The sequence below is a fragment of the Rana temporaria genome, chromosome 1 (assembly GCF_905171775.1).
Source record: "Rana temporaria chromosome 1, aRanTem1.1, whole genome shotgun sequence".
Classification (NCBI taxonomy): domain Eukaryota; kingdom Metazoa; phylum Chordata; class Amphibia; order Anura; family Ranidae; genus Rana; species Rana temporaria.
In genome coordinates this window covers 186,321,538-186,338,499 of record NC_053489.1, presented here as the reverse complement: position 1 = coordinate 186,338,499, position 16,962 = coordinate 186,321,538, and the positions used below count along the sequence as shown (strand labels likewise).

General features: G+C 41.5%; 1 protein-coding gene across 13 annotated transcripts in view; it reads left to right on the top strand.

Moving 5' to 3' along the window:
- NCOR2 (nuclear receptor corepressor 2) overlaps positions 1-16,962 on the top strand; it is a 599,120-nt gene that overhangs the window by 174,494 nt on the left and 407,664 nt on the right. For all 13 annotated transcript variants that reach the window (XM_040347350.1, XM_040347349.1, XM_040347347.1 and 10 more), the window contains one exon: positions 14,603-14,783. In XM_040347350.1, the coding sequence (XP_040203284.1) occupies positions 14,603-14,783 (181 nt within the window). The remainder of the gene's footprint in view (positions 1-14,602; positions 14,784-16,962) is intronic.

Genomic DNA, 16,962 nt, shown 5'->3' with positions numbered 1-16,962 from the left:
TGCCTTACTTCCTGGACAGACTTTAGGTCATGACAGACTTTAGGTCATGACAGACTTTAGGTCATGATAGACTTTAGGTCATGATAGACTTTAGGTCATGACAGACTTTAGGTCATGACAGACTTTAGGTCATGAAGAAGTTGACCAGCTGATCTTATTGACACACACCCTGTGTTTAGTCTGATTAGGTGACCCTTCAGATTTAGTAACGGAAGTGACGTTCCGTTGCCGCCATCTTGCTACACCCCACACTCATCCACAGTAAGGATACAGTGAAAAGGCCGCAAGCAGACATCTTGTTTCACCCACCGGAGTCTTGCATTTCACACTTATTTTTAAAAGTAAACTGAGCTTATGTAGTGAAATTCAATATTTAAAAATCCATCTGACGGTTTACATGTTGTATTTTAAAATCATCTAAACAGGATTTTTACATATTGAATTTCACGATATAAGGTCAATTTACTGTAAAAATATGTGTGAAATGCAAGACTCCGGTGGTTGTAACAAGATGTCGGCTTGCCGCCGCCTTACTGTATCCATACTGTGGATGAGTGCGGGGTGTATTAAGATGGCGGAGATGGAACGTCACTTCTGTTACAATATCTGACAGGTCGCCTAATCTGACGAAACACCAGCATCATCTACCCTTAGCTGGTCAACTCTTTCCTGTGTTATGACCTAAAGTCTGTCTAGTAAGGCAGAAGTAATGGAGCAGTGTGTTTAAACGGCTATGAAGAAAAGGACATAAGTCTGTGTAAAGTTAATGAAAAACTTTTATTTTTGCAAAATAAGTACATTAATGCTATTTTGGTACATAGGGCAACTGGAATTTAGAAAAAAAAGGTTAACAAAGATGAATTTATCCTTTAAACTATTCTTGAGGTCACAAATCCAATGACCATGCCTTACAGTGCTCACAACTGGCAGCATGCTATTATTATATACCAGCCTTTGCTGCCTCTTAACAAAAGCTGTTGAAATAATGACCTATAATTGTGTTGCTTACAGAACAATCCTCCACTTATGTGGCAATTATAGTATTTATATATGAGGTTTTTTTTTGGTCATTGTTATCTAATCCTCCAAGTAAAGAACCAAGAATAGAACAAAAACATATATATTTTTTTTATTATGTACCCGAAATGCCTGACTGATGCAGGAAATGGGGTGCCACATCTGGTGACATCTTATTCTGTGTATTCCCCTCTTTACAATCCTTTTGGGCTGAGGTACGTTGGGTTGGTAAAAAGTACACGTTCTTTATAATCTAATCGGACTCAGCATTTGTCTTTCTTCATCAAAACAAGAAGATCTAGAAGACATCCATTCTTCCACACTTACTCAACACAGACAGAAGTTGTATTTTGGAATTATGCAAACAACCTCATGTCGTCTCAATTGCCCTGTGGATAGCAAAGGTCAACGATATTAAGCATATGGAGGACCTTGTTGACTCCAGAAAAAGCACATTCAACAGACTCAGGCCTGCTTGGTTTTATTGGAATATGTTCTCTGCTACTTGAATATGAAGCGCTGACTGTCCAAATTAAATAAATCTAAGAAAACAGGCATATGAGTCAGGTTCTGAAGTAGAGGTCGGAGGTGGAACCGTTCCCTCCCCCTTCCCTTTTCCTACCCCTCTCTTTACCATTTTTGTCCCCCATAGATCCGTGGTTCTCTATTGTTCCTCTTGCTCTGTAATCTAGCTTATTTTCCCACTTCTTCCATTTATATATTGAAAACCACTTATACATTATTGGTCACACTTCTTCAGACACTCTCAAACTGTTACAGTGGTTGTAAAGGCTTAAGGTTTTTTACCTTGATGCATTCGCTGGTAAAAATAACTTTCTATGATCACATTGCTGTCTTTTGCTCTCTCTGTGCTGGTTCCCTGAATTTCTGATCTTCACTGGAAAGAGTTAACATTGGAAAGTGCAGTCTTAAAGTGGTTGTAAACCTGAAAAAAATATTAATAATTAAGCATTTTACCTGGTACAGTAAAGGAAAACAAGTCCCCTGTGACCAATCTTGCCATGAATAGTGAATCCAGCACTGAGAAATCCTCTGCTTTCTTGCTGGGTCAAAAGCCGACACGAGAAATATTTGTGTCGCCACACCCCCGCTGCTGTGACATATGATGTATTTCTCGCATGCATAAGCTCTCCCATGATTGGCTGCTCCGTGCCTCAGCATTATTGGCCGTGCAAAGTCATGTGGTGCCTTCCCCAAGATCCAATTGGGCAGTACTCATGAGGGGGCGTGGCAAGTCAACGTGGATTTGCATACACAAAGGTGCCGAGTAACTTTGACTTGCACGCATTGAGGAGGCCTTAAGCGCTCTGCGTGTGACGTGCACACATACAAGGCTAATCCTCGCTTGCTGGGGGGAGTGTGGATATGGGAGGGGAGTCCTATGAGATCACAACTCCACCTCCTGAGCTTCGGCATTAAGACCCGCCCACTGATCTCTGATATTGACAGGGCTTATACAGGTGCTGGGCATAAGATTTTTTAAGGTAAAACTACATAGATTGCATTTGGATATGTGGGCACAAATACTATGGTGCCTTTGTATTATGTAGCATGTACAGCAGGTTTACAACTACTTTTAAACCAGTCTGTTAGCGTAGAGAAAGGGGGAAGGGTGAGGGAGGAGCAGTGAGTACCTTGCCATACTAGGCTTTGGTGCTACGTTTCCTTAAATGCACACAGCATAGGAAGATGCAACTCTAGTCCCTTCATGCAAGGAGGCATCCATAGGAGGACACTGCAAGAAAAAGGAGCCACCCTGGAAACCTGGGGCAGTAGTGGACTAAAGGATTAAAGGATAAAGAATCTGCATCCTCCAGTAAATAATTAAATAAGCCGCTGAAAGTGCCTAAACAATAGAGGGTTTAATAATACTTTGAGACTAGCTTCTTATGCTGACAATGAGAATGATGTGAGAGATGTAATGTTATGGGCAAAGACACCAATCATTTTTAGGTTGTTTGGACCTGGACTTTATTAGCTGCTTCTCCATTGAAGAAAATGGTTATTAGATACAGTAAGGCCAGCCATACATGGTTCGAATGAGATTTGAACTGTTAATGGGCAGGCTGAATGCACCAAGTCGATCGATCAACTTGGGTACAACCAGCCTGCCGGATTCTTACGATTATCACTAGTGGCTATTATAGCCGCTAGCCATAGTCTCTGTCTTCTCCCGGCCGACAATGGTTCGGCAGGAGGGATTGCCCTGTCAGTTACGGTAGTTTAACAACTCTGCAGGTAAAAATTAGCCCTCACTTTTCTCTTTGGCTGGCGCTATTGTTTGAATGCACAGACAATCTCTTCCATATTCTCAGAGCAAATATGCAACATGGCTTGGACTCTGGTTTATAGTGTATTTAGTAATAAAAATAGTTTGCAGTTGGTATTAGGTAATGTAATAAGAATGTCAAGCAGTTTACTTTGGATATCAAGAGGAAGTGGTTGTTTCAGGTCTTTGCCATTAGGAATGTATTGTGCCTTGTTTCGTCATATTCTTGATTACAGAGAAAAGCCACGGAAGATCATAGCTGCAGGTGTATCTGGTGACAGACAAAGGGCCATAGTCTGCGGTATTCTACTGAAATGAAAAGTAAACGGCAGAAGGGCCACACAAGGATAACTTTGTTTTTGTGTAAATACCTTGCCATTGCCTAATTTAATTTGAGATGTGTGGTTTATACCAAGATTCGGTTGGATTAGATTGCATTCCTCTACTTGCTTTGGTCTGCTTTGGCAAGACTGAGCATGAACTGGGTGTGAATTCCTGCAGCCCTGAGCTGCCTCCAACCTCTTATACTTGGTGCTCAGTAACGTTTCTTTCCATTGCCTAATCTTTACTTGTATTCCATGCTCACCCTGAGAATTCATAGTTCTTCCTAATTGAAAACATGCTCTCGGGCGAAGTTGTGGTTTGAATTCGGTGTTGCCTTTTAGCAGAAACACATTGTGATTCCATATCTGACTCAGCTTTTTTTTCCATAAAAGCCCTGTAGAAGGCTATATGGGCCAAATTAATTGCATAACGCTGCCAGAACATATCCATAAACCTTTTGTTTCTCAATTTTTTAGCAGAATATTTCAGTACATAGGCATTCTCTGTTGGTGGTAAAGCAGTTTTAGTGGTGCCCAATAAAGAGAAAAACATAATATATTTTATAACATTCTAGCATTTCATCAGCATTGTTTATTTTTCATCTCACCATTAACATTTTTTTTTTTTCCTGGTCTACACTTTTCATATACTTTTGTGTGTGTGTGTGTAAATGTCAGTTATATATTTTTTAATCTTTATCTCAGGGCTTGACAAATTTGCTTGGAATCTAGGAGCCAGCTAAAAATGTTAGGAGGCAGGTTTTTTTTTTTTAACGACCAACAAAGCTTTACATGGGGCTATACTGCCGACAAAACGCTGCTACAGCAGCGCATTGCGGGCGGTTTTAACCCTTTCTCAGTTAAAAGCTCCCCGCTAGCTGCCAAAATGCGCCGTAAATCCGCCCATAACGTCGGCGGTAAAAATAGCAGAGTTTTACCGCCGACGCTATGGGCGGCTGCGTGTGAAAGGGATCTAAGGGTCCGATCAGGTCCGCCTGAAAAACTGACAGGCGAACCTGATCAGACAGCCCGTGTGAAAGGGGCCAAGAAGGGAGATGACTAATAATAAACTAATTTTAATTAGGAAAAAAAATTTATAATTTATAATTACTTTAAAAAAAATAAAATAAAAATAAAAGCAAAATAAAAGCTATTAAAAAAAAAAAGGCTATATGAAGCTATTTAAACCAGCCACCCCACACTCGCCTTAGGCAAAAGGCGCCAGATGACGGCTGCAAACGCTTTCTTTTCTTCTCCACTTTGGGAAGGAGATGGGCGGGCAGTAAAAACAGGCAGGAAGCCCCATTAGCATTGCTGGTTTTCTTCTCGTCATACCAACGGTCACCACAAGATGGCGCCAGATCACAGAAGGAAGCATAGGCCGCAAAGCCGCTGCCTCAATTACTGCCCAGCACGATCGAGCGGGGGGGGGGGGGGGGGTTTGGCACGGAGACACAGGATACCCCAGCTGTGCCGCCTAGGTCGCTAATTCTAGTCACAAATGCGACCTGGCGCCTGGGGTTTGTCGAACCCTGGTCTGTCTGTATATTTTACTGGAGATGGCTATTTATTAGGGTCACACGGGTTGTGCTATTGTCTACAATCTACCGGTCCGTGATTGATCCCCTCCATCTTTGTATCCTATGAAACATAGAACTTTCATAATAATACTACTGTACAATAGTAGACTAGAGAATCTAGCCAACTAAAAAAGGTAGGAGCCATTTTTTTTAATTAACAACTCTTACTGGTGAAACATGTAACACTTTCCCGAAGGTGAACTTATCCTTTAACCTTTTCACAGCCAGAACCTTTTTTGTTTTTATTTTTTTTGCACACGTTTAAAAAATAATTTTAGGCCTGAAGATTACATAAAACCCCCAAACATTATATATTTTCTAAAAGCAGACACCCTAGAGAATAAAATAGTGGTAGTTTTTCTATGTCACACGATATTTCTGCAAAGGTCTAGGAAACAGCAAAACAAAAAAAAAAAAAACACATTAAAGGTTAAAGGAGTTGTAAAGGAAAAATATTTTTTGCCTAAAATTAATGTCTGCAAGGTAGACAGACAGAATAGTGTAATGATTCTGTTAAAAAACGAGTAAATACCTATTAAATTCTTTCATCTATATCACCTCCGGCTTTCTAGTTTTTGTTCCCTCATTCACTTCCTGGTTTGCGGCGCTCGTTCGTGTAAGAACTACATTTCCCAGTATGAATTGGGGCACGCCCAGTAATTCACACCTCCTTAAAGAGGAGTTCCACCTAAAAATGGAACTTCCTCTTAACCCACTCCTCGCCCCCTTACATGCCAATTTGGCATGTAATTTTTTTTTGGGGGGGGGGAGTGGGGGCTTCAGGAGATGGGGACTTCCTGTCCCACTTCCTCCTTCCGCCGAGGGGCTAGAAAGGCGATTAGCTTAATTGCCTTTTCACAGCCCCTCCCTGTAGGCGAGCACCTGTCCAATTGGACTGCGCCGCGCTGCTCGCGCATGCGCACTGCCGCTCGCGCATGTGCAGTGGGTGCCCGGCCGTGAAGCCGAAAGCTGTCACTGCCGGGTGCCCACACTAAGAATGAAGACGCCGGCCGGCGAGGGGGGGCGAGGAGCGGAGCCCCGGCCAGCGCGTCGCTGGAGCCGTGGAGCAGGTAAGTGTCAGTTTATTAAAAGCCAGCAGCTAAACTTTTTGTAGCTGCTGACTTTTAATAAACTAAAAAAAAAAGGTGGAAAACCCCTTTAAAGTCTAACACGTAGAGAGTGTCCTGCTGCACAGATGTAGTTCCCAGGAGGGGGCGAGCACATCACTGACCACCGCAGTAAAGCCTCCCTTCACGGTGGTGAGTAACAATCAGACAAACAGGAAGTGAACAGAACAGAGAAGAAATAGAGCAACTTCTGAGTAAAAACGAACAATGAGGAAGTGAAAAGAGGAATGTCTGCAGGTAAAGGATGCTTATTATGAAAACATTTTTTTTCCTTTACAACCCCTTTAAATTTAGGGGGAATGCAAAATGCAACAATTACCCAGTTTTTTGGTTAAATAAAAGGCCTCATGCAACAGGGCATTTTACAGCAGCTTTTAGCAGCGTCAGACTTTTTTTTTTTCTTGTAGCTTAAACCGTATAGTGGTTTCCTATGAGAGCCCATTTGAATAGAAGCTGCATCCAATTCGAATCATGATGATCTGACTTGTGGTGCAACTTGTGCTGAGGATCTTGAAGGGGAACCCAATGCCAAAATGAAAAAATTAAGAAAAACAAAACAAAAAAAAAACGGTGTGGGCAAACCCCCCCCCCCCCCCCAAATCTATACCAGAACATCGGAGGAAGAACAGAGGGACAAGATAGCGGAGAGAGGAGACCTGACAGAGGTAGAAGACAGCAGAGGGAGAAGAACCAGAGAGGGGAGAAGACATAAGCGCATGAGGGAGAAGAGCTGCAGAGGGGAGAAAACTTCACCGCAGAGGAGAGAACATACGTCCAGAGCTGCTTTAATGAAGGATTTGTGTACTGTATTTATTTTTGATACCTTTTTGGGTGAATGGGTAGGGGTACAATGTACTGATTACTCATTCACATAGGGTGGGGGGCAGAGATCTGGGGCCCCCTTCTTAAAGGGCCTTCCAGATTCCAATCAGCCGCCCACCCGCAGACTCCCACAACCACTGGCCAGGGTTGTGGGGAAGAGTCCCTTGTCCTCATAAACATGTTAAGGGCGTGGCCTGGTATGGTTTGCTCGCTTGTCCCTCCCCCCTCCTTGACCTGCCAGGCTACATGCTCTGATAAGGGTCTGGTATGGATTTTGGGGGGGACTCGTGCCGTTTTTTTATCATTTTTGGTGAGGGGTTCCAATTTAAGATCTTCTTTTTTTTTTTTTAACAAGAAAACCACTTTAAGATATTTAGCATACAAGTCAGATCATCATGATCCGACTTGGATGTGACTTAAATCAACGGGCTCTCATAGGGAACCATTGATTTTGAATAGAGGTAGAAAAACATTGCTAAAAGCTAGTGTGGCTAAACACGCATTAACGCCAATGCAAAACTGCTTTTTTCCTTTCGTTGGTAGTGGCTTTTAGGGCTGGGTAAAAAAAATTTGAATCTTGAATCGAGTTACGACGGCAAATCGATTCAGATTTTGACCATATCGATTTTTTGTGATTTTTTTTTTTTGTAGGAACGGCGCTCCGTGGACTAGGCCGAAAAAATCTTGCCTGCAGCTTGCCGCGATCCTGGGAAAAGGGCGCTCACGGCCTTTTCCCAGGAACGCGGCGAGCTGTGGGCAGGATTTTTTAGGTGAGGCCACGGTTTCGGCCTAGTCCACGGAGCGCTACTTCTTCTTTCCAGGTTATAATGCTTAAAGTGGTACACAACCGCTCTCAACTCCCCCATGTTTTCTTCTTTATCTGTATTCTTGGGTTCCAAGTACCGTCCTACTGCGAGCCGCTGTGCAGGTCCTATGTAGCAGGTCCCACACTGTCATCTTAGTCCCCTTCAGGTGCAGGCAGCCAGCTCTGATGACGTGCAGAGCCCACCCTCTGGCACTCCAGACTGTGGCCTAGGCTGAAATAATGGTGCGGCCAATTAAAAATCAATAAAATCTTGCATTTCTTGGGGGGGAGGGGGGTATTAAAACGGAACTAACTCCCTTTTGGGAGTTAGGTTCTGCTTTATTTACAGCCAGCATAGAGGTCTAGCACCTGCCTGTGCTCTCTGGCAGGAGTAGATACTTTAATTCATCTTTTAATTGATTGATCATCTAATTATCTTTTACTAATTTATACATTTTTGCTACATTTCCGAGTGCTGCTTCTATTTTTATGATTCTTTGCTGTAAAAACCATTCAATTATACTCTGGCATTTATCAGTAGGCTTGTATAAGGCTCAGAAAAAGTGAAATTCCTGAACCATGGAACATGTTGAATTGCATTTCTGTAGGCTCAAGTTCAGATAATTAAAAATATGACAATACTGGCAACTGAGCTAAAGAGGACGCCAGCTGCACAAGATGATTAGCAGGCTGGAAATAATGGCATAGACAAAAGCTCAAAAACAAAAACAAACCAAGCAGGTGGGTGAGGTGTAAGCATACAAAAATAAATCCTAGACTTTGATTGGTACTTACTACATAATGACATTGGATGACTGCTTAAATTCGTCTGCACAGAACAAGCCTTTCCCTCTGCAGATTGCTGTCCATTCTGTGCAGGCGGTGCCTTGCATTTTTACAATGCAGGGACCGGTTTACTTTTTTCTTAACTTTATTAAATTGTCACAAAGCGACATATCCGTATTTTTTTTTGCACCGCATTAACCACTTTAGCCCCGGACCATATTGCTGGTCAATGACCGGGCCCCGGCGGTGATCGCGTCCACCGGGCACGCGCGTCGGCACCAGGGGCGAGCGGGGGCGGCTGGGGGGGGGGGGGGCTGGTCAGCTAGTGGTTAAAGCTGTGGGGCTTAGCACTGCACAGACAGGGACTTCAGGAGAGCTCTAATGTGAAGAGTGAATTTTCAGGCATGCTGAACTTTTCCACACCTCTATTCCATTGTAGTGTGAACTGGACGCAAAGAGAACTATTATTTTATTTGTGCCCTTGCTGAGAGGTTTTAAAAAAAAAAGCAGAAAAATGCAGGTTTTGGCACATGTGTGATGGATTTATTTTCTTGTTCCTTTATTTCTCATTTGTGCACAGAAAAAAAACAGGCAGTGGGTCAATTGAAATGATTACAACAGAATGTCCATCAAGCAGAAGTAACCAGGCTGCCGTTTGTAGTCAAGAAGATGTCTAGGGCAACGTTGAAATGAACAATGAAGAAAGCTACCGTTATAGTGATCACATTAAAGCCACATACACACAGGCAGAATGTCGGGAGACATTTGCCGGTACAAAAAATACCGGCCGACATTCTGCCCATGTCTGACAGGAACCGGCTTCTGTCGGGCGCGCATCCTGGAAAACCAGCAGCCGACCAACTCCTTATCAGTGCTCTCATCCAATGGCAGAAAGTGCTGATCGGGATGTTCTGGCGGCCGTAGGTGTCCCCCTGTCAGAACAGAGAGGGGAGGTCGCCGGACTAACCTTGCAAGGTTGGTATAGCGTGTCCCGACCAGAGCTGTCAGTTTTTTGTAGTGTGTACCCAGCTTTAGGCAGACACCAAAGTGAATTGTGCATTCTTTAGAGTTTCCAACATGGAAAGACCACATAGAAAGCATTGCCAGCTATGAAACGGGGGTTAAGGTGTGTAATATCAGGTCTTAATTAGTATTGACAGACAAAAAAAGGGGGCGGTCAAGAGAACAGAGGAGCAAGGGGAGGGGAGGGATAAGAGGAGGGAAAAGGACCGCAGAAGGGGGGGGGCAGAAAACGGAGTATGGACAGGGTGGAGAGGAATGAGGAGAGAATGGTTGGGAAAGAGCTCATGGGCAATAAGGTTGGGCAGATACAGATGCCCTCTCCCGGGGGGATAGATGGGCCAGAATGCGGTTGGACTCACTAAGGTGGGAGTAATTTGTTCAGATATACTTCTGTAAAAATGAAGTGTTGCCAGGGTCTCCAGGTGTCCCTGAAGGTCTCTTCAGTATTACACTGGGTGGCTGTGATGTCCTCCATATCCCCAAAAGCATTTACCCTAGAAAACCACAGAGACAGTTGTGTGATGGAGTTGACTTCTGAGTGTGCAGTTAAGATCTTTATTGAAATGTGTTGAAAAGGTCTCACTAATAACCGCTTTACTCCTTCATTCAGAAAGATGTTGCCCAAATGTTTGTTTTATAAAATGCATATTTAAAGAAAAAAATCCAAAAAATGGGTCAAGGCTTGATAAATATGGTTAAAAACGACTTCCAAAACAGGTGCAAACATGGACTAAACTTCAATATTAAAGGGAAGCAAAGTAAAAAGAAAAAGGGGGTAAATATGAGCCACTTAGCAGGCTCGTTGTGTCTATTGCCTTAGTTTGAGGATATTGTACCAATAGAAACTTATAGCCTACAATCCAGAACTCCAGAAAAAGATAACCACAAAACAGCCCTTCATAAGATAAGCATTTATACACTTAGTGGCTGACTATGCTGGCACAAGATGAGATCAGTGAGCCCCGGAATAATTAAAATTTCCCCAGTACCAATCCTAACCACAAATCTCTACACAACATCAGTATTCTAAAACATTTCAAACATTTAGGAACTCATCGTCCAATAATTATAACTTTGATGTACTGAATGTATTTTCATCATGCCAATAAATCTTTTCTTAATGTTTACCAAAACTCCTACAAGTCACAATTGTACTTATTTACCCCTTAGAGCCGGTTCACACAGGGGTGACCTGGGATCCGACTTGAAGTCTCCCCAAGTCGTCCCAAGTCACGCCGTTGAGAAAATCAATGGAAGTGAATGGAGCCGTCTTAATGTACACTACTGAAGTCGCTCCGACTTCAGAAAAGGTTCCTGTACTACTTCAATCCGACTTGTAGGCAACTTGTACCCATTGATTTCAATGGAAGTCGCCTCAGAAGTCTGATCACTGTCTTAACTGAAGCAACTTTCCAGGAAGATAACATACATTTCTCAGGCAAACCCCTCCCACCCACAGAGCTGATTGTTGTTTGATTGGCCACTGGAAAGTCTCCTGTCCTGGAGACAACTTGAAGTTGTCTTGTAATTGCCTGATGATTCATACCCAAGTTGCCTCCCAAAGTCGTGCTTGAAGTCGTGTTGCCCCAGTGTGAACCGGCTCTTACATTCCTTGCTTAAAAAAAGAAAAGCTCCAGAATACTAAGTCATTCTAATATCCATAGCTATAATCATAATAATCTTATTAGATTGTAAGCTCTTCTGAGCAGGGCCCTCGTAATCCTCTTGTCTCTTATTGCATTATAACTGTATTGTCCCCCTTTTATATTGTAAAGTGTGGCATAAACTGTTGGCGCTATATAAATCCTGTATAATAATAATAATAATAATAATCAAAATTTGGAAATGCCTGTGTGGTGGTACGTATGGGTATATTTAAATTTGTTGTTGGTTTTTGTTTGTTTTTTGTTTTTCTTGATTTCCTGCATTGCGTGCTTTTGTTTTGTATTCTTTGTGTACGATTTAAAAATTACATTAAATAAAATCCGATTAAAAAAATAAATAGATTGGTTCAAAACCAATATATCTTGTTTTTTGTAGGTTTTGGTTAATGGTGAGTTTCTTCTCTTAACATTATGAATATTTTTCTAATTTTATTTCCAAACATATATATTTTTACATCTAGTGTATAATTTTTATTTATTTTTTAATTTCCTTTATTGTGATGCTTTTAGGCAGAATTCAGCCATTTGGGTACCAAAACTGCTTTAGCACAGCTTGATAAGTGAGTTGATATTTGGTTCTTTGACTCCGAAAGAGCAGATAAAATAGATGAGTTGTTTTTATGCATTTTTCCTTTTGGCTTCAGCTCCTGTGACTTTCCACACTATGCAATTCATGTCCCCGCAGAGTCTCTGGTTATGAATAAGTCATACTCCCATACCTCCTTTAGCTCTGTTAAAATATTTAAGTCTGTAAATGAGCACATGCCTTAAATGCTTAAATAGGATCTGACTTGCAAGAAGACTCAGATGTTTGCTATGGGATATCAAGCCTGTGTCCTTCTTGAGAACTTCCCTCTGGTGACATTACAGAGAGGTCACTGGATGCAGGCACATCTAAATAAACAAGATGGGTATGGGACAAGAGAAATTCCTGTTTGTATTTATTTATTATGGAGAGGTTTTAAAGCAGTTTATTTACATGTTGATCCTTCATATTTATACTCCTACAATCTGTTAAATCTTCAGTTATAAATGTCTGGTTTAATGTAGTATGTTAAAGAGCAGAATTTTATTTGAAAAATGCTTTTATTGAAAATATTCAAAAATTACAAGACTGGACAAACATCAAAGTCCAAAACAAGTTCGTATACAAAAGAGAATGACCAATATAAGGCAACATTACATTACAAAGTGCAGAATTTTAAAGTACCGTATTTATCGGTGTATAACACGCACCCTAACTTTAAGGCCTCGTACACACGACACTTGCTGGGATTTTTTTTTGGCCGAGGAAACCGGTCGCGTCTACATTTTTCGACAAGGAAACTGTCGAGGATCCCGTCGAGCCAAAAAGAGAGCCTGTCTTCTTTTTCCTTGACGGGAATGGAGAAACTTGCCTTGTCGAGTTCCTCGACAGCCTAACAAGGAACTCGACGAGGAAAACTATGTGTTTCGCCCGTCGAGTTCCTCGGTCGTGTGTACGAGGCTTAAGAGGGCAGTATCAGGAAAAAAAACTGCCACAGACCCCTGCGTATAACACGCAGGCACAGTTTACCCTCTATTTTCAGGGTAAAAAAATGAGTGTTATACGCCAATAAATACAGTATATATTTATGAACTATCAGCAGAACCCATAGCCCACCTATGTTAGTAGTGTCCCATATAGTTTTGTAATGCCTCTTGGTGGGGAATTGTTTTCTTGCTTCTGATGTTAAAATTGGATTTGCCACTTGACCACCAGAAGATTTACTCACCTTAACCACTTCAATACCGGGCATTTTCACCCCCTTCCTGCCCAGGCCAATTTTCAAATTTCAGCACTGTCGCGATTTGAATGACAATTGCGTGGTCGTGCGACGTGGCTCCCAAACAAAATTTACGCCTTTTTTTTTCTCACAAATAGAGCTTTCTTTTGGTGGTATTTGATCATCTCTGCGGTTTTTATTTTTTGCACTGTAAACAAAAAAAGACTAACAATTTTGGGGAAAAAACACTATTTTTTACTTTTTGCTATAATAAATATCCCAATTTTTTTTTTTTTTTTTTAAATGTTCTCAGTTTAGGCTGATATGTATTCTTCTACATATTTTTTGTAAAAAAAAATCGCAGTAATCATATAGTAATTGGTTTGTGCAAAAGTTATAGCGCCTACAAAATAGGGGATAGATCTATGATTTATTTTTTATTTTTTACTAGTAATGGCGGTTATCTGCAATTTTTGTCAGGACTGCAATATTGCAGCAAACGGATCAGACACTTTTGACACTATTTTGGGACCATTCACATTTACACAGTGAACAGTGCTATAAATATGCACTGATTACTGTATAAATGTGACTGGCAGGGAAGGGGTTAACACTAGGGGGTGATCAAGCGGTTACATGTGTTCCCTAAGGAGTGATTCTAATTATGGGGGGGGGACTGACTGACTGGGGGAGGTGACCAATCGGTGTTCCTATGTACAATGGACACACCATCGGTCTCCTCTCCCTGACAGGACGTGGATCTGTGCGTTTACACACACACAGATCCACGTGCCTGGCTCTGTAACTGCTGATTGCAGGTACCTGACGGACATCGCGGCTGCCAGGCACGTGCATTGACACCAGAGTGTCACGGCGGGCACGCGCCCCCCCCAGCGGCCGGAAGGACCGAGGACGTCATATGACGTCCACCCAGGATGGCAGAGCCACCTTGTAGACGTCATGACAATAGGCGGGATGGGAAGTGGTTAATGACCAGGCCATTTTTCGCGATACAGCACTGCGTTACTTTAACTGACAATTGCACAGTCATGCAATGCTGTAACCAACAATTCCTCACAAATATAGCTTTCTTTTGTGGGTATTTGGCCATCACTGCGTTCTTATTCTTTGCGATATAAACAAGAAAAGACCGACCATTTTGAAAAAAGAAAACTTTTGTTTTGTTTTTTTTACTTTCTGCTATAAAACCAATCCAATAATAATAATAATAAAATCTAAATTCTTTACAAATTTAGGCCAATAAGTACTGCTACATATTTTTTTTATAAAAAGAAAAATCCCATTAAGCATATATTGAGTGCGCACAACTTAGTTTCTACAAACTATGATATACACCGGTCTTGTTTAGTGCTTCAGTTTGAAATCCAATTTAACTTTTTATTGTTGGTCTTTCTCCCAGGTCACAGGAACTGCATGGGAGAGGAGACCCCCATTCATACATATCTGACATGAGCAAGGCATCTGATATGGAACTTACTGAGACAAAAAGGCCTAGACTGGATCTTCTGCAGGAACCTCTAATGAGACACTCGCAACTTCTCAGCCAGAGCCAACATTCAGCCAATGAGGAAATGAGCAAGGTAGTGAAGCTATACCAATAAAATCATGTTCTAAAAGGTGTATAATTGCTTCCCAATTCAGCTGAAAGTGAATTCATTGTTTGTCTACAAGTACATTATGAGTGAGATTTAATCTTGCTGAAATGTCCACATTGGAAGACTTCCCCGTACCTCTTGTCACGGTAATAACTCTAGGGTTCAATCTCCCCAGCATGGAAGTACCCCTAGATGTCAGGTTTAATCCTGCTGAAATGTCCACATTGGAAGACTTCCCCTTACCTCTTGTCACGGTAATAACTCTAGGGTTCAATCTCCCCAGCATGGAAGTACCCCTAGACGTCAGGTTTAATCCTGCTGAAATGTCCACATTGGAAGACTTCCCCTTACCTCTTGTCACGGTAATAACTCTAGGGTTCAATCTCCCCAGCATGGAAGTACCCCTAGACGTCAGGTTTAATCCTGCTGAAATGTCCACATTGGAAGACTTCCCCTTACCTCTTGTCACGGTAATAACCCTAGGGTTCAATCTCCCCAGCATGGAAGTACCCCTAGATGTCAGGTTTAATCCTGCTGAAATGTCCACATTGGAAGACTTCCCCTTACCTCTTGTCACGGTAATAACCCTAGGGTTCAATCTCCCCAGCATGGAAGTACCCCTAGATGTCAGGTTTAATCCTGCTGAAATGTCCACATTGGAAGACTTCCCCTTACCTCTTGTCACGGTAATAACCCTAGGGTTCAATCTCCCCAGCATGGAAGTACCCCTAGATGTCAGGTTTAATCCTGCTGAAATGTCCACATTGGAAGACTTCCCCTTACCTCTTGTCACGGTAATAACTCTATGGTTCAATCTCCCCAGCATGGAAGTACCCCTAGATGTCAGGTTTAATCCTGCTGAAATGTCCACATTGAAAGACTTCCCCTTACCTCTTGTCCCGGCAACAACTCTAGTAGGGTTCAATCCCCCCACCATGGTAACATATTGCAATAAAAACTTAACAAAGGGTCTCGCTCTTCTCCACTCTACCCAAAACTATAATAAAATGTGCATCCTAGGACTTTACAGGATCTGATCTTAAAGCAGGTTGCCATGTGAGCTGATTTGGTTGTCATTTCTTGCGTCCCTCTGTTAATCTTTGATTCATATTGTAAGTCCTTTCTGTACTGGGCACACCTAGGGTTGTTTTATCTCACTTTTATTGACATAGGTGAGTCCAAGTGACCATTGTTTATACAGGGTTGAGAGAATGGTGCCATTTATGATTTTCTCTGTTATCCTTCCATTCAGTTCAGGGGAAACACAATCTGTTTCCATTTATAAAGTGTTTTTCTTTTCTCCACTGAGGATGGTACGGAGATAGTTGGAATGCTGTGCAGGTTGTGCTTTGGGATAAGGACTTGAGGAAAACCAGCTGGCCTTCCTTTCTATGTTTCATTTGGATAATGTCCACAAGGGAGGAAGGGCAGCATTTTTTTTATATGTTATTAACCCAGGTACTGCTGATACAGCTTGATCTGTTTTTAGGACCTGAATGAATATATGCAAAAGCACAGATCATACAGTGTGCCTAAGCTATGGCCAGAATTGTTGTTGGCTATGTCTGATAAAACATATTTTAGGGTTGTGACTTTCGGTCAGTAGGTCAGATTGTTGTAGACTGTCCCTAAACCATTAATTGTGGAGAGTTGTACTCTAGCTGATTCATCTCCATTGTAAAGAAGGTTAAAAATGTTCCCATTAAAAAAATCATAAAAATTATGTGGTTGAATTCTATACTATTTGCATTGTAACCTTACATCTTTTTAGCTGTATGGCTAATTGATACTGATTCTACATCAGTATGACTACAAAAACTCTCCAGTTTGTGGAACAAGAATGCGATTTTATGATAGATATATATATATATATATATATATATATATATATATATATATATATATATATATATATATATATATATATACACAGTATGTATACAGTATGTATTTACATGAAGCTTAGACGCTCACTTCACAGTGGGCATTTGGCGCCTAACTAAGCTCAAAAATCAATCAATCAAAGAAAAGTGTGAATAATCAAAGTGTGTAGGTTATGAGCAAATGTGTTCTTACAGAAATACAGTGGCCATTCATTCTTTAGAAAAACGGCAGTAAGGAAATTGTTAACATAGGTAAAATATTTTTTAGAAATCAAATAAAA